Raw genomic sequence first — 18,808 nt, forward strand, 5'->3', positions numbered from 1 at the left:
CTCCTCGGGGTGAGGATTGGGACCACTCTGCATGTTTTTAAGCGGTCAGAGCCAGGGAGTGCTCAGAAAAATTTCACAAAGCAGAAGCTGAGCCTCGATTTCTGGAAAATAGCATGGAGGCCATAAGAAACCAGCATGGGGTTCTAGGGGGCTGAGATGGAAAATGTTTGGGCAAAGAGGGTGATAAGGAGCCTCCAGGGCAACAGTCTAGTCAGGATGTGGCAGTAGACAGCAAGCGCAAATGCTGACTCTGCTCCCAGCTCAAGGGAAGTGAGAATCAGAGCAGATCTCACTGAAGAGGGTTGTGAGGGAAGTGGTGTTTCTTTAGGGGAAGCCAGGGGAACCTTTGGCCAAAGAGATGAAAGATGTGCAAAGCAAATTAAGATGAAAAACAATCACCATGCTTTGTAATGTAAAATCTTGGGTAGCAGGGCTTAGGATAAACACCGTGGGACTGGAGTCCCAATTTGGAGAATCACTAGAAAATCACTAGAATCACAGAGCTCTTCACACACATACCTTGCTCCCATCAATCAGTCTTGAAGGTTATTGTTAGTTATTCTCATGGCAGTTAGAGGAGAAACGTGGGTTTGGAGACAAGGGGAGTTCACTTGGCCTACAGGACCGAGTACAGGACTGCATATGTAGTTTCCTTTTCCTCCATCCATCCAACAATAGGCCAGTAAATAAGAATTGAGAGAGAAATAAAATCCAACTCCTGCCTCTAAGATCCTTAAGAATCTAATAGAGGGAAAAGGCACAGTAAAAATGGGCTCTATGGGACTTCCCTGGTGATCCAGTGGTTGAGAATCTGCTTGCCAATGCAAGGAGACTCGGGTGTGATCCCTGCTCCGGGAAGATTCCACATGCCACAGGGCAACTAATCCTGTGCGCCATGACTACAAAGTCCATGCAGCAACCACTGAAGGCTCTAAGCACCAGTGAAGACGCAGCACAGACCAGTAAATAAATAAATAAAATTAATAATTTAAAAAAAAAGGCCTTGTAGAATGTACAGAGTCCTGTCTGTAACCCAGAGTCTTGATGTAAACAGAGGCACGTGTTGGAAATTTCTAGCTATGGGATGGGGAAGCAGAGTACGCAGATCAGACTGTGAAGGGCAGTGTGTAGTAACATTGAGAGTACTTTAATGTTTCTTTTTCTGGGCACTTGTTATACAATCTTCTTTAGCATTTGGTCCCATTTTTTATTCAGGATTTCTCTTGTCCAGTTGTATCTGTCAGGATTCTGCATTGCAAATGGCAGATACTCAGTTCAGACTGGCTGAAGCACATAGAAAAAAAATTTATTTCCACACATGATTTGAAAGTCCAAGGGTATTGGTTTCAGGGCTGGTTGGATCATTGTGCTCAAATAATGTCACCAGTTTCACTGTCTCTTGTTTCTACTCTCCTTTGTGTTGGTCTCTCTCTCAGGGGATCTTCACACGTGGAAGCAAGAAGGTCTCTAGCCTCTCAGAACTTTTATTTCTCTCAGCTCAGTAGCCCCACTGGGAAGAGAGTTTCTCTTTCCCAATAATTCTGGAGAAAGTTCTGGAATTGGTTTCAACTGAACTGGCTTCTTCGTGTGCCCATCTGTGACCCAGGCACTGTGGCTTGGAAGACATATGGACTGTGCTAACCTTAGTCTAAGAGGTGGGACTAGTTCCATACAACCCTCCCAGACTGGTATTGGAGGAGGGATAGTTCCTCAAAGGAAAATCTGAGCACTCCTCCTAAAATGACTAGCAATGATGTTGGGCAGCCAAAATAAGAACTTCCATTATATCTTTGTGACTGAATCATTGCTGAATTCTGGCCACAAGCATTTGCTGTGACTGATGCTGTTGTTTTAAGGTTTTTAAAATAACATGTATTTCTTAAAAGTTAACATGTGCATAACAAGAAATAAAAAAACACAAGAAGCTAAAAACAAAGTCATTCATAATTGCCATCGGTTTACCGATGTGTCCTTTGATGTGTCCTTCTAGGTCTCATTTGTGTATTTTCACAACTAAGCATCCCTTTTTATGTAATTAAGACCATACAGTTGTATATCATGCTGTTTCACATATCATGAATCTTTACCATTTCAAAGTCCCAAAGCTATGAGTATTTTGATAACCAGGAATATACTATGCCAACTCAATCTGGAAGGAAAAAAATCGTAATCCTGCCTTTCTCAGTGACAAAATTTCAGAAAAGACAAAAATGGCAAATGGATGACCGATGTGTATTCTGCCTGACCTGCAGGTCAGTACAAGCCCTTCTTTCTGTCGTAAATTTGGATGGGCTGAGGCCATCGATGCCATGCAGAGGCCTCAGCAGTGGTCCAGTAGGGATGGGAGGGCTGCTTCTATAGAAACAAGGCTGGTGTTCAGTTCCATAGAGGTACATGTGCAGCGTCCTTAAGGAGTGGTGAACTTGGGCAAGGGGCTTGGCAGAGACAGTTCTTTTGAGGTCTGATGGTATTTAGAGTCAGGTGGGGGCGGCTCCAGGGTTCCAGCCTGTCTGTTCGTTTGGAGAAAATATTGAGGGAGCAGCTGAGAATTCAGGGAGCTGACTCCAGGCCCTGAAGAGAGACAGCAGAGTACTGTTGGTCATTTCTCTAGAGTGGAAGGAGAGATGGCCATGAACCTCCAAATCCTTCTCTGAGGGCACCCCTCCAGGTATATGAGATTTACATGTGTGCAGCAGATAAGAACAAGGAATTGCACACTGTTTGTTACTAATAGGGCTTTGCCACCACATCCTGTTTCAGAACTCCTAGGTCTAGTGAAATGTGGTACTTGAATGTAAGCTGCAGGGGCCCTGTCTAAACAGCTAAGGTAGAGAAAGACTTAAGAGGCCAGGACAAGGCCTGCTTCCATCTGAATCCCCACCAGGTTGGGAAATGGTGGAGGAGTACTACTCCTGCCCTGCAAACTCCCAATGTAGGGGGCAGCCTTAGGCCTCATGGAATTCTAGGAGGTCTGGATCTCAGAAGATGAGAAAAAGAAACTACAGGAAGGGAAGACTCTCAAGGGTGTATCTGTCCCAGAACCACAACCAGTTATTTCCTTGACCTGGACCTTAGTCCAGTCTCCTTCTCGGGATTAGCCAAGGGGAATTGAGTTGGGAAATGAGGTGACCTCTCTCTAGGGCAGTGATTTTAAACAATTGTGGGTGGGGGCTGGGTGAGCTGAGTAACATTTATATTCCCAGCTCCACTGCCAGAAATTTTGTTCAGAAGGTCTAGGGTGGGTGGGGTTCAGAATTCTGCTTTCTTAATAAACAACCCAGGAATTCTGATGCAAGTCATGCATGGCATATACTTTGAGACCCATCATCCTTGAGGCTGGAGTGCCTGCAGGCCAGGGATGTGGGCAGGACTCCTGTGCTGGGACAGGGTCTACATCGTAGGGTTTAGGGAATAGCCTGAGGTCAGAAACTGGGCTGAGCCACATGTCTACACAGGTCTTTTGTCTAGGAAATGGCAGGTGGAAGGTTTGGTGCCTTAGCTTAGAGGTGCTGGGGACCATAGACAGTGATGTCATCCAATGCTAGGGTCACCCTTGCTTCCGCTGACTCTGTGTTTCCTTTGCAGAGGAAACCCCTTTGGCCACATTGGGTTTACTTAATCCTTTCTTTTTAAAAGATATTTATTTATTCGGCTGCACTAGGTCTTAGCTGTGGCATGTGGGATCTTTAGTTGCAGCAAGCGAATTCCTAGTTGAAGCATGAGGATTCTTAGTTGCACATGCAAACTCTTGTTGGAGCATGTGGAATCTACTTCCCTGCCAGGGACTGAATGCAGGTTCCCTGCATAGGGAGAGCAGAGTCTTAGCCGCTGGACCACCAGGGAGGTCCCTCAAAAATCCTTTCTTAACAATATAGTGTTCATTGAGCAGCACATGATTGCTAATTTAAAAAACATTTTTGGCCAGTTGTATGCATATTGACATATATCCTTTTTAAAAATTTTTAACTGGAGGATAATTGCTTTACAATATTGTGTTGGTTTCTGCAGTACAACAATGTGAATCAGCTATAAGAATACAAATATCCTTAAGTAGAATTTAACTCAGTTTGCAACCAACGTTAGAGCTATTCCAACCCTGAATACCTCACTGATGCAGAGGAGTTAGTTCTTGGTATAAATGTGATGGTGAAGGGATTAGAAGAAGAACAGGATGGGGGCAACATGGGTGTAGCTGGTCTAGGAAAGACAGGGGGGTGGTGATGGAGGTGGATATTTGCTTATAGTACTGTGATTGGGGTTATAGAGCCTCAGGAGGCAGGAAGTTAAGTGTGGAGGCCTGGAGGGTGGGAGGAACCAAAGCAAAGTTGGGCTGATTGAAAATTCTGAATGGATGACATTTAGGAGCTGTTGGAACATGAGCTTACTGAATTTGTGAGTGGGAAGTTTTGGTGTGGGTGCGTTCTCTTTAAGCTCCAGGCATTGGACTCAGGGGTGTGATGGGTGTTCTCAATGGGCAGGTCTCTTTGGGCCTCATCCTGTAGAATGCTTCATAATTTTTGGAGGGGCAGAGCCCTGTCAAAAGCAAACATGGAAGATCTAGAAGCACAAGTTTGCTGTCATTCATTCATTTATTCTCTCTCCAAATATTTACTGAATGTCTCCTTAGGTTCCAGGCACTATTCTAGCCCTGAGGATATAGTGTTGAGCACAGCATAGCCCCTGTCCTCACTCAGCTCATGTTCTAGCAGAGAGACAATTATTAAACTCATTAACAATAGATGTGTAATATAGCTTCAGGTTGGTACAGGATCGTGAAGAAAAACAATGGAGATGACATTAGGGAGTGATTATTTTAGACTGAGTGTCAGGGACGGTCACCCTGAGGCAGTGACATCCGAGTAGAGACCTGAATAAAGTCAGGAGTGAGGCTGGCAGAGCTTGGAGGGGAGCGAAGCCCAGACAGAAGGATGGGGCCATGGCCTGACTTCATTACAGGAGACTTTGGCCCATGGTTATTTCCATGGCTATTGTGGGAGATGAACTCTATTTTGGGGTCGGCACTGACTCACTGCTGAAGTATTGGGCAACTGATTCCCTATGGTGAGACTATTTCTAACTGTGAAAAGAGGATCTTCATAGCTACCTCTGTTTTACAAGAATCTCAAGAGACTTGGTGTCTGTCTAGAAAGTATTTTTATTACACAAAGATTTTGTTTCCTGCAGAAGCTAAGGGATAAATGGTTAGCAACAAACCTAGCTGTGCTCTCAGGGAGCAAAATGTGGCCTGGTTCACTCAATGCTGACACTAGTTGATCCCCTAAAGATGGCCTTGAACTCTTGCTGTTTTCCTTGATGTTAGTGCACTGGTGAGCACCAGATCAAAGTCCCTAGGTTCTGGGTCCCATTCTATTGCTGACAACCTGTAGGGTCTTAGTCAATTCACTTAACTTTTGCTTCAGTCTGTCACCTATAAAATGGGTATGTTAGGGACTTCCCTGGAAGCCCAGAGGTTAAGAATTCGTTTTCCAATGCAGGCGTGGTGGGTTCGATCCCTGGTTGGGGAACTAAGATCCCACACGCCGAGGGGCAACTAAGCCTGTGTGTCACAACTACTGAGCCTGTGTGCTGCAACTAGAGAGAAGCCTGTGAGCCATAGCGAAGGCTTGACACAGCCATAAATAAATAAATTTTAGAATGGATATAATAGTCAAAAGAGATTCTGCTGTTTGGCCTACAAATGCTATAAATCTAGCTGTGGGAGATTACTGTTATTAAAGTGGAAAGCTAGGGCCCACTTTGCCCGGGTTGTGGACCTTTATGGGGTCACAACGTTGCCAAAGTGTTTCCGTTTATCTCCCAGGGAGCAGCAGCAGGCCTAGGAGTTTGGTCTATGAGAAATATATAGTTTTCTCCTTAGTTTCATCTTATCTGTGTTCAGCATGGTGTCTGTGGCCAAGGAGAGTTTATTTAAGTGGCAGAAAATCAGTGAAAAAAGTCTCAGAGAAAAGCAGAGAAATGCTGGCACTTTCGGACCCAAACAAGGCAAAAGAAAAAACTTCCAAGGGGGCTCTGTGTCTAAAGACATAGTCTTTACAGCACGCCCTTCCTCTCTCTCCTATGAACATTTATTGAGCTCCTATTGTGTGCCCACACCATGCTAATGTCCCTAGGCCAGTTTGTGAGCAGCCTTGGCCCTAATTCTAGGCTGGATGGGTGGTAGACAGCTGTGCAGAGACCTGACTGGAAGCAAGCCCAATGCTGGCAGGTCCAGGGTTGTGAGATAGAGTGGGGTTGGCCATCTGCTCCAAGTATCTCCCTGACCAGCCAGAGATGCCTTGCCTTAGTGAGTGCTAGCTATTGTTCCAACCTCTTTGTGAGTATTGTCTTATCCTTCCCAGAAGCTCACTGGGGTAGGGACTATTGTTAATCATTTTACAGAGAAGGAAACCAAGGTTTGCTCACTTGTGACATGGTGAGATAGCATCTCACAGCTCTCTCCACCTTCCAACAGCCAGGACTGCAGTGCTTTTCCCGCCCTCCCTAGGCTCCTGGGGTCACTCTGCTTGTGCAGAGTGCTTGTCACCCACACACATCAAAACCCAGAGGGGCCTGAGAATTGACCTCCTCCAGGAGTGGCCTGTAACTGTCAGAGGTGCCAGAGTATCACAGCCCAACTTTGCCTCTTGTTGGGACTACTCTGGAATGTCTTCTTCAGAGGTCCTGCAGGACTAGGCCAAAGTGATTTTCTGTATGACTTTTGCTTTGCTTGGCCTCCTCCCCTCCTCATCTTCCCTCCTACATACCCCTAATACATCACCAGCTCTTGAGGGCTGGTTTCTGGGAGATTCAGACACCCAATTATGTATTAGCTGAACTGGGGCAGGATGTTGTTCAGTGACAGATTCTAAGAGAGAATTCAGAAGTTGTATCTAGCAGTAATAGCCCCACCAAGAGTCCAAATGATCTCAGAGAGCCCATATAATTATGTCATCTGGGACCTGCAAAATGCATAAGAGCCCCTCAAAGTACAAGGCATTTAATTAGACAATTTATATACCTATCTCATTTAATATCAAAACATGTCTAGAGCAGAGTAGACTTTTTCAATTTTCCTTAGAATGTATGAGATCATTCAGATTCAACAAAATCACTTTTTACTAATTTTAAAATCACGTATCAGGTGAAGGGGTATTTCTAAATTTCACCTGGGTAGGATTCCAGTGATATGCTGCCTTAATTACATGAAGCTTCATTTGACCCCATTATCATTGCCCACCCTCTCCATCTAAATGTTCTATTTCCCATGTGTTCATGTATATGACATTCATGTGGGTGACATTGACTTTATCCCCTGAGATGTTTGCAGATCTTGGTGACCCAACAGCAGAGTTCAGGATTAATGTTTTAGGGCTGCACTGCCTAACAGACTCACCTCTAGCCTCATGTGGCTACTGAACATTTGAATTATGGCTGGTATGGACTGAGATGTGCTTTAAGTGTAAAGTATACATGAGGGATTTTGAAGGCTTAGTATTAAAAAAAAAGAATGTAAATTATCTCATTCGTAGCTAAAAATATTTACTACATGTTGAAGTGATAATATTTCTGTATGTATTAGGTTAAATAAAAGATTAAAATTAATTTTATCTCATTTTTTTATGTTTAAAATTATGGTTGCTAGGGAATTTTAAATTACACATATAGCTTGCATCAGATTTCTATCAGGTAACTCTGCTATAGAGACTCAAAGGGAGGTTTAGGGAATGAGGTTGTCCAACTCCTCCTAGGAAGGCAGGTTGAGTTAAGGAACTGTGTGTTTGCTGTGATGGCAGAGTCCTCTATGGAATCAGGAGGCAGCAAGGTGAGGGCTTCATGATCACACTTTACAAGGTGTGTGGTTCCACACATGACTCTGTGCCCTTCTGGCCAAGAGAGTTTACGGCTGAAAAAATTGGCGTGTAAATTAGTTATCTGTCCAAAGGACATCACTGCTTCTTTGATTCCAGCCTGGGATTTGTTAACTTTACAGAATTCACATTTACTGTCTGGGTCATGCTGTCATCTTCTGAGGGGAGAAGGGTGAGGAGGCCAGTTGAGGGAGGAGAGAAGAAGGGGAGGGGATTGTTATGATGAAAACAAAGACAGGAAGAAGGACAGAGGGAGACCCAGGGGAGAAGATCTCACTGGCGCAAACAAAAGGTTCAAGAAGTCAACTGGTCAAGTAATTCCTTCTCTTTCTTTTTCTCTCTTTTCTCAATGTCTTTCTTTCTGATTTTTTGATGTTTGTTCCTAGAAAATCACAAGCAGTCACCTCTGTTTTGTAGATGAGCAAACAGCAGAAAGAAACTGGCCAGTGATTTCCAGAGATAAATAGGAGGTGTGGCAAAGGGCGCAGGAAGAGAATTTAGAGATACAGTGCCCTCGGTGTTGGGGTGCAAGTCCCCCTTCTAGAAAGTACATTCTGTCACTAGGGCTCCCTCCTGGTGGATCCTGCCTCAGTGAGTACAGTTTCTGGGAAAAGGCTTTGGCATTGTCACAAGCCTCCAGAAGAACCCCACACTTTGAGCCAGTATAAAATAGTTCTAGATCCTGCCAGGTGAGCCAGTAGGGCTCCTGGTGTCCCTTGAGGTCTGAGACTGACTTGGGAACCACACTTGGGCCTAGCAGAGCAGGACACGTCAGTTCACTAAGCACTCACGGGACGTCTGGTGCGTGCCGGGCACTGAGGGACAGACAACAATCACTCCGGGTCCGGACCTTGCGCACCTTGCTGTCCCACCGGGGCAGACAGGTCTGAAGGGAGTCTGTTTAGATTTGGAGCCACGGGTCTCAGTTGGACTCATGTTCACACATCTCTCTCCCAGGGCCATGTTCTGCAATGATTTGAAGGAGAAGTATGAGAAGAGGATCATTATCAAAGGGGTGGATGCGGAAACCATGCACACTCTTCTGGACTACACGTACACCAGCAAGGCGCTCATCACCAAACAGAATGTCCAGCGCGTCCTGGAAGCTGCTAACCTTTTCCAGGTGTGTGAACAAACAGGCCCCGTGCTCTCCTCTGGAGAGAAGAAAGCAGCACTTCTCTGGAGATCTGCCTGGTCTGGCGCCCAGGCCTGTACCTGGGGCACACGCAGCTGGGCCTGTGCTCACTTGAAATGTCCCGAGGGATGGTGAGCTGAGTCACTGACTCCTTAATGAGATGAAGCCAGGGGAGCTTGGTGCCTAGAATCTATACTTGGTTCCTGACTCCAGGAACAATGACTATGATTTACAGAAGCATAATTAGAGTGCGGGGGATGTGGGGGAGCTGCAGTCACCAATTCATATCTGTACCTTCTACTCCTTAGCACAACCCAGGGTAGTCACTTTCTCCCACTTAATGGGTGGGTAAATTTAGGCACATAGCGAATAAGTGACAAGGCTGAAATTTGAACCCTGGGCTTTCTGAGCCCAGAGGCCACCTACTTTCCACTATACATGCAGCCTCTCAGGGATCAGTGTCTAGACTTCAGGGGAAGCAGGAACTTCACTGGTCAGCAATCTGTGGTGGATGTGAAGAAGAGCACTTCTCATGAAGGGTATCATGAAAGATAAATAGAGAACCCTCAAAGTTGTCTTATTGTTTACATCTAACTATGTTTCTGTCTGATTATAATAATTATATTTAGTTTCATAAAATAATTAGACCCATAGCTTCTGTCAATTGTGTCTACAATTATCATAGGAGTTCCATCCTGAGTTACCATCTTTGCCTAGGTCTAAGATTACACTTTGAACTCAGTTTCATTGGGTTATGACAGAGATTCTCCCATTGAGGATGTTGAAATTTATGATAAACAGAGTCCAGGGACAGGTCAAGATCATTCCCAGGGACTGGAGACGAGCATCAGATCTTGTCTGGGAGTTTGGAAGTTGGCATACTCTTGGATAATCAGTAGGTCAGAAGTGGAAAGGGACAGAAAACAGAGTCTGGGAATGTGGGGTCTAGGGCAGAGATCAGGGACAATGGGATTATCTTTGTTGAGGCTGGAGTTGAGGCCAGATTTAAGAAGCCCAAAGGGAAGGAAAGTGGAAAAAGGGAGAAAAATCAACCATGAAAAGGTACTATGATTCTAAGCAATGGATCTCTGCAGGGTTAACCAATTTTATTGTCTCAGTTTCCTCAGGGTATTTTAAAGATACAGAACAAGTTATTTCCCAAAGGACTAGTCACACCTTATCTGGCTATGTCGCCAAGTCTGTTACCATCTGTACACCTAGCCCCTTGCCCTTATCTGTCATTGTCTGCTTAACCCCCCAGCCTTATTCACTGGCAGGGAAATATCCTGTTGTGTGGAGGGAGGGGCTTAGCAACCTCATGCTCAGCATCCCTTCTACCCTCTATTCTGCCAATCTAACTTCAGGGAAATCCTTCTTGTGTCATGGATCTAGTTCCGCTTTTATGCTTTTTCAGAACTTTCTCTTACAAGGCAAGTATCCTCTCTTCACCGATGCCTCCCAAAGGACCACTAACTTTGAGAGAATCACCTCATTCACCATTATTCAGTCAAGCCACAGTTGTCATTGTTACCTTCATGCTAATCTCCTTTCCTGGGACCCAAAAAGGGTAGTTGACTTGTCTAAAGATGGACAGGTAACACTGACAGTAATAACAGTAATAGCAATTATGGCTTCAGGTATAGTGTCTGACACCAAAGTAGATGCTTAATGAATATAAATTTTATTGAGCACTTACTATGTGCTTGGAGTGACAGTTGGATCTAGTAACCAGGTCTTCTGTTTTTCCCACTAAGTGAAAATTGGTCCTGTATGATAGGCTGAAGAGATAATGTTGTTTTTCAAAATGCGGTTTTTTAATATTTATAAATTGTAATAACATACAAACTCACTTCAGAAATTAGGAACCCATACAAACAAGCAAAAAAAAAAAAAAAAACCATAAAAATTACCTACAACTTCCTTCTGTTCAGAGACAATATAGCAGCTTCCTTGCTGTATAGACTTCAGGTCCTTTTTTGTACAGTAACTTATACAGAGAGAGTTAGCAACTTAGAGCAAAGCTTGGAGCCAGATTGCTGGATTTAAATGCCAGCTCCATTGCTTACCAGCTGTGTGGCTTTGGGTGTGTTTCACAGTTTTGTTGTGCCCCAATTTCCTTGTCAATAAAACAGCCAAACCAAGGAACACCAAGGAAAGAGAAGATAGGAGAGACAGGGTATATAGAGGTGTGTGTGCGTGTGTGTGTGTGTAAATCTTTACTTAACCCCTTTACTTTAAGTAAGATGTCCTCATGTGTCTCCTTCAGCTTCTGGTGTCCCTGAGTCCAGAACCTTTCTCCATTGGATAAATCTTGTTAGACTGCAAGCAGTAGGAAGGATAAGCAGAAGGCTTAACTTCTTAAACCAATTCCCTGCTGTCAGCCTCCATTTATCCTGGAATTCTTGGCTTGGGGAGACTTTAATATTCCTGCTTTTTTGGGGTTCTGAGGGACATATTTAGTGTGCCCTCTCTTGTCTCAGCAAAGTCACTTACCAGTCTTCATACTGTGTGGTTTGGGGTTACTGATGTCTCTTGGTTTCATTGAGGATGGAGTTTGTGTTTCTGTTTCTTGTTCTCCTTTCAGTTTGGGGTGATTTTCCAAGCAAGACCTATAAAAACCCTTTAGATCGTAAATAATCTTTTGTGATAATATTACAAATATTTTCCATTGATTGTATAACTCATAATTTTTAGTTATAGTTTTTTAATGTACAAAGTTTAAAACTAGTATTTAGTCAGATAATGTTGATCACATCTTTGATGGTTTTTGCCTTTGGTGTGCATTTTTAGAATGACCTTCCCCATTGCTTGATTACGTACTGACTCACAAGTTCATTAGTCTTGTTACCTTTAAAGGTTCAATACCTAAATTTTTAATATATCTGGAAATTATTTTGGCATACAGTTGTTTCCTCTTTGTCTTTGTTTTCTTTTCATTTTCCCTCAAGTGGTGAGCTTCAATGGAAAGTTTAATGAGATTTAATGAGAGAGTTTGGAGAGGAGGACGGAGATATGCTAGTAGAGCAGGCTTTATTGTTTTTTTATATATAAAATTTTATTTATTTATTTATTTTTGGCTATACCGAGTCTTTGTTGCGGCACAGCCTTTTCTCTAGTTGTGGAGCACAGGCTCTAGGGCACGTGGGCTTCAGTAGTTGTGGCTCCAGGGTTCTGGAGCTCAGGCTCAATTGTTGTGCATGGGCTTAGCTGCTCCACGGCATTTGGAATCTTCCCAAATCAGGGATCGAATCCTTGTCTCCTGAACTGGCAGGTGGATTCTTTACCACTGAGCCACAAAGGAGGCCCCCACTTTTTTTGATACTTATTTGGCTATGCCAGGTCTTAGTTGCAGTATGCAGGATATTCAATCTTTGTTGCAACATGCAGGCTCTAGTTCCCTGATCAGGGATTGAACCCAGGCCTCCTACATTGGGAGCATGGAGTCATAGCCACTGGACCACCAGGGCAGTCCCAGGCTTTGTTTATTGTTGATTCTCCTATTCTGATAATCCCTCACCTCAAAATTTTCCAAATCTCATTTACTTTCTAGGCAAAAAATAATAAGTTTCTCTCTGAGGCTATTTTACTAATTTTCCTATGAGTGTTAATTCTTATGAAAATAAGAAAAGAGTGCTGTGAGCTTTTGGACATCTATTTAACCCACTTTCTGATTGCTATTGCTTCTGGATACTTTCTTTAAAGTATCAGACATAGAAAACTGGTAATATTTTCATGCCTGGAGGCACCATAAGGAACAGAAGTTTATAGGTTGTTGAAATCACTCTGTGCTTTTAAAATATTATTTATTTTTTTATAGATAAAACATATCTATTCTAAATCAGAAATATAGGGAGATACAGTGAAACATTTGCCATCTTCACTGATAATTTTCTTCCTCCTGTTTTGCTATCCTTCCTATTCTATGTATGTACCAGGATAAATGTGCATATATTACCCTCATTCATTGCTTCCATTTTTTTTCTATTAAAATATTATTTATTTTATTTTATTTTTTAACTTTACAATATTGTATTGGTTTTGCCATATATCAACATGAATCCACCACAGGTATACACGTGTTCCCCATCCTGAACCCTCCTCCCTCCTCCCTCCCCGTACCATCCCTCTGGGTCATCCCAGTGCACCAGCCCCAAGCATCCAGTATCATGCATCGAACCTGGACTGGCGACTCGTTTCATATATGATATTATACATGTTTCAATGCAATTATCCCATGCTTCCATTTTTTAAACAAAAGTGTTGGCATAGTAAACCCTCCATTTTGATGTCTTGCTTTATTTGGCTTCACTATAATTTTTGGAGGTTGTTACAAGTCAGGATGTGTAGAGCCGTCTTATTCTTTTCAATGCTGGATAATATCATTGGGGATTTCTTTAGATGTCAAACATATACAGTTATCTGTAATAGTCTCTTATAAGGCAGGGTGGCAGAGCAGAAGGAACATGGGCTTTGGAGTTAGGCAGAACCTGGCTTTAAATCCAAGTTCAGGGAATTCCCTGGTGGTCCAGTGGCTAAGACTTCATGCTACCAATGCAGGGGGCCTGGGTTCAAACCCTGGTCAGAGAACTAGATCCCACAGGTCACAACTTAAAAAAAAATCCTGCATGCCTCAATGAAGGTTGAAGTGCTGCAACTAAGACCCAGTACACCACCCTCCAAAAAAAATCCAAGTTCAGTCACGTGTTTTCTGTGTGGCTGTGGACAAGTTATTTAAATTTTCTGAGACTCAGCTTTCTAAGTTGTAAAATTAGGGTGACAGTAATGGCTACCTTCCAGGGAAAGTATGCCAGAGCTGGCATTTTATTTCGTCATGTTAGAACCTCCACAGAAGTCTATACCACCCTGACAGTGGGACTGAAGTCAGCATGAATCAGATTACCTTGGTTTCCCCACCACAGCTTGTAGTAAAGGTTTCTTAATTGTCACACTTTTGATGTGACTCAGCTGCTCTCTAATTTTCTGATTCTCTTCTCAGGTTGCCTTTTACTCTCTTCCTGTTAAACATCGATTGCTTCCCTCTGAGGATTTCCCAGTCCAGAAAGGCAGAAGTGAGAATTCAGTTGACCAAGCCAATCACCACTGTTGGTGTTGGACAAAGGTTTTTCACGGGAGGTCACTTGATGAGTTGCTGGCCCGTTGACACTGATGGCCCTTGGGTCAAAGGCCATTGGTGTGGCATGTGTGCGTGCACGCTCAGTTGCTTCAGCTCTGTCTGACTCTTTGAGACCCTATGGACTGTAGCCCACCAGGCTTCTCTGTCCATGTGATTCTCTAGGCAAGAATACTGGGGTGGGTTGCCATGCCTTCCTCCAGGAGATCTTCCTGACCCAGGGATCGAACCCACGTCTTCTGCATCTCTTGTATTGCAGGTAGATTCTTTACCCACTGCACCACCTGGGAAGCCCTATATTTATATATAGTAGTGTGTATATGTTAATACCAAATTCCTAATTTGTCTCTCTCCCAACCCTGCCATCCCTTTTGGTAACCATAAGTTTGTTTTCTATGTCTATGAGTCTATTTCTGTTTTGTAAATAAGTTCATTTGTAACATTTTTTTAAATTCCACATATAAGTGATATCATATATTTGTCTTTCTCAGTCTGTTAGTTTTCTAATCTTGAACTTAATCTCTGTTCTGAGCTCCCCATTCTACCAGTGGCAGAAACTGTAGTCAACGTAATGATAACTCACTTCGGGAAAGCCTTATCAACTCAGGATTTGGCTTGCTTAGATAGTTCCAGCAGAGAAGGCAATGGCATCCCACTCCAGTACTCTTGCCTGGAAAATCCCATGGACGGAGGAGCCTGGTGGGCTGCAGTCCATGGGGTCGTGAAGAGTCTGACACGACTGAGCGACTTCACTTTCACTTTTCACTTTCCTGCATTGGAGAAGGAAATGGCAACCCACTCCAGTGTTCTTGCCTGGAGAATCCCAGGGACGGGGGAGCCTGGTGGGCTGCCGTCTACGGGGTTGCACAGAGTTGGACATGACTGAAATGACTCAGCAGCAGCAGCAGCAGATAGTTCCAGGGTGCATTTACACTGTGGAAGGACACTGTATAAAGAGGTATCTGGCCCAGGCTTACCATGGTCATTTGCATCATCGGTTCACGCTGGCACCTGCTGAAAGTCTATATTCCCATCAGTCTCTCTCTTGATCATCAACCCCTTCCCTCCTGGCATCAACTGAAAGTCCTTAGATCCATCTGGTTCTGGTCATCAGTCCTTGCTGGTCATTTTTCATTTTCCTTGTCCTGTTTTCAAGGCCTCTTCAGTCTGCCAGTACTCTCAGCTACTTCCGTGTCCCTCTAAGGAGCACATAAGAAACATCCATTTCCTCTCCCATGAGAATCTTTAACTACAGGGAACTCAGAGCAACTGCCCTAGGTCCCCTTTGTCTAAAAACAACATGTTCTAGTTTCTCTTCTGCTGCTACTATTCCGGTCTGCTGCTTTTCTGATTTCATCTTGGCAGTCAAGGCACACATTCTTTTGTCCTCATATCCACAACCTTAAGGCCTTCCAGCACGCCCCTCACTCTGGACTTCTGGTCTGCTTTGAGAGGCAGGAACCATCCTAGGGGCCCACACCTGCTTCTCACTCAATTACTAGACTTCTACTTTCTCCTGTCTCTTCCAAGAGAACTGGTATTTCCTCCAGTGTGAGAAAAGCTGAATCTTATATTATTATCCAATCTCCTATTACTACTGTTTTGGCATAACGTTTAAGCCCATGCTCTTACTATTTTGGAGTTTGAAGGTCAAAAGGCCCAGTTATTACTGCTAATTGGTGGTTTCAAAACTATTTTTCTAGTATAAGTTCTAAAAGTATATTTAGAAACACAAAAGCCAAAATTGTCTTCTTTCATCTGCTCTCTCTCCCTTCTCTGAGTCAGTAAGCTGGAATGCCCTACTTATTGTTTACAAGTTGTGGAATAAGGAAGTGAGATGTGGGGTTTTAGTTGTAATGTTATCCACAATGCTGCCAGATTCTGACTTTTTCTGCTACCTAACTACACAAATTACTAAGTATCCACTGTGTGCAAGGTACTTTGTGAGTCGCTTTCAGGGTGAAATAAAGATTAAAATTGTAAATATAGATCACATATAAGTAGCAATTTATCACATTCTTTCCCCTACATGATCCTATTTGATATTGACATTAGTTCTGAGCATGAGCAGGCCAGGGAATACCCTGATAATGAGACTGTAAGGTGGGTTTATTATTCCCACCACTTTCTAGATGTGGCTTAGATTTCAGTTAATCAAGTGGCAGAGCTTTGATCTGGGTCTAAACCCAGAACTTCTGGCTCCTGTACCTGCCTCCATTACTACTGCTGAAGACTCTAAAACGAGAATTCCCAATGAGCTTCCAGACCCTGAGGCAGAATATAGAAATTTCTGGCTCTGAAGAAGTTGGACTTCATAGAATGGGTTGGGTTTCAACAAGTGGCAGCTGGGTTTGGAAAAATGTATTTCAGGCAGAAGGAACTTTTAAACAAAGACTGAAGGTTTCACCTTCTCTATCTGCTGTCCCACTTGTTGCAGCTGTGTGCATGGACCTGCTTCTTAGGACCTGGCTTCTACTTATTTACATGCTTCTCTGCTGTATACAAGTGTTCTCTCTCTCTCTCACACACACATACACACCCAATCCCTCCAAATCTTGAGCTATGTCCCAGACACCATCATTCTGTTTAATCCTTATAATGGGGTCCCTCCCCGGCCTTCACACTCTCCCTGAGCTGAGTCACTAAGCCACAGCTGTACCACTTGCCCCTTGAACCTTCGTGTGGCCCACATGTACCCGCTATTGCATGCCACTAGCCTGTTGGGGCCCGCGTTGTGTCCTCTGGGAACTCAGGGGCTGTCTGTTGCCTGAATCTCTACCAAACTTGCCACACCCGTGGGCACTGCGCCTTAGTTTTCATTTTGATTCCACTTATGAGGTAAGTGCACCTCTATGCACCTCAGGCTCCCAGCACCGGCTCCACCTTAGTGAGTGGACCCTTTGCAATTCTTAGCTCCTTCCTTTCCTGCCCACCCTGTATAGCTTCCAGGAAGCAGCAGATCTTTCAGCCAAGTCTAGAACAAGGACTGAAAGTCTGAAGGGAGCAGATGGCTTCCTAAGGTGGGAGAGTGCATTCCCATAGAGTCTTAGGCTGGTGTCTGGCTTGAGAGATATGAGCAAAGGCAGAAGATTAGAATCTGTGGTAATTTACAATTTGTATGAAGACTACTCGTTATTACCAATACAGACCCCACAAGAGAATGGCTTGATGTTTTGTATCTATTTTTTGGGAAGACAAAATAGTGACAAATATTTACAATGAATTCAGAAGCACTTTCCAATAAGTTTTAATTTTGTTGATCTCATCAACAATTAACACACTCTTCACATATACTGATTTGTTGGGGCTTGAAGTTAAAAATATCAATGTCTTTATAGATCACTTGCAAGGACTCCAAGGCAACACAGGGACTGTGGTCAATAGGATTCCTGATTTGGACCAAAATAGGACTTACGTTATTCTGGGGTGGATTTGAAGGAACCTCTAGTGAAATGTGGAATCACAGTGGTGAGAGCCTTTAGGATGCCTGGTTCTGGAGAGTGTACAGGGAGGCAGCAGAGGAGCTGTGGGGATGAGGGGGAGGTGCATTCTCTTTGAGGCAGACACTTCTCATGGGAACTGCAAACATGTTTCAAGTGGTTTCTTTGATTGTATTTTTAGTCTCCCTGCTCTGAGAGTCAGGTGCCTGGGTGTAAACTTTTACTCACATGCTGCCCACTCCAAATAGGAAGTTGATTATCTGTTACCAATATCTGTCATCACTCAGGTTTAATACATAAGTTCATGTGTAATTGGGACAGACCGAGATCTGAAAACTTACCCTAAAGTCCTAAATAATCTTAAATATGAAGAAGCAAAACCAAATATTTTTAGAGAAGTTTCTTGCCTCCATGACTGGCTCAGTAGTTTCCCATCCACTGGCTGGGATCCTGTGGTTCTGATTAACACTACCCTCACACTCAGAAATGTTTCAGTTCAGTTCACTTCAGTCACTCAGTTGTGTCCGACTCTTTGCAACCCCCTGGACTGCAGCATGCCAGGCCTCCCTGTCCATTGCCAACTCCTGGAGTTTACTCGAACTCATGTCCATTGAGTCAGTGATGCCATCCAATCATCTCATCCTCTGGCATCCCCTTCTCCTCCTGCCTTCAATCTTTCCCAGCATCAGGGTCTTTTCCAATGAGTCAATTCTTCGCATCAGGTGGCCAAAGCATTGGAGTTTAAGCTTCAACATCAGTCCTTCCAATGGATATTCAGGACTGATTTCCTTTAGGATGGACTGGTTAGATCTCCTTGCAGTCCAAGGGACTCTCAAGAATCTTCTCCAACACCACAGTTCAAAAGCATCAACTCTTTGGCTCTCAGCTTTCTTTATAGTTCAACTCTCATATCCGTACATGACTACTGGAAAACTATAGATTTAACTAGATGGACCTTTGTTGCCAAAGTAACGTCTCTGCTTTTTAATATGCTATTTAGGTTGGTCATAACTTTTTTTTCCAAGGAGCAAGCATCTTTTAATTTCATGGCTGCAATCACCATCTGCAGTGATTTTGGAGCCCTCAAAAATCAAGTCTCTCACTGTTTCCACTGTTTCCCCATCTATTTTCCATGAAGTGACAGGACCAGATGCCATGATCTTAGTTTTCTGAATGTTGAGCTTTAAGCCAACTTTTTCACTCTACTCTCTCACTTTCATCAAGAGGCTCTTTA

The 18,808-nt window shown here is 43.6% G+C and overlaps 1 protein-coding gene across 1 annotated transcript in view; it reads left to right on the forward strand.

Moving 5' to 3' along the window:
• The window catches only part of KLHL6 (kelch like family member 6), a 56,512-nt gene that overhangs the window by 12,111 nt on the left and 25,593 nt on the right, over nt 1-18,808 (forward strand). Inside the window, exon 2 of the mRNA XM_061414586.1 lies at nt 8,826-8,991. Coding sequence (XP_061270570.1) covers nt 8,826-8,991 — 166 coding nt within the window. The remainder of the gene's footprint in view (nt 1-8,825; nt 8,992-18,808) is intronic.

The sequence above is a fragment of the Bos javanicus genome, chromosome 1, assembly GCF_032452875.1.
Source record: "Bos javanicus breed banteng chromosome 1, ARS-OSU_banteng_1.0, whole genome shotgun sequence".
Lineage (NCBI taxonomy): Eukaryota > Metazoa > Chordata > Mammalia > Artiodactyla > Bovidae > Bos > Bos javanicus.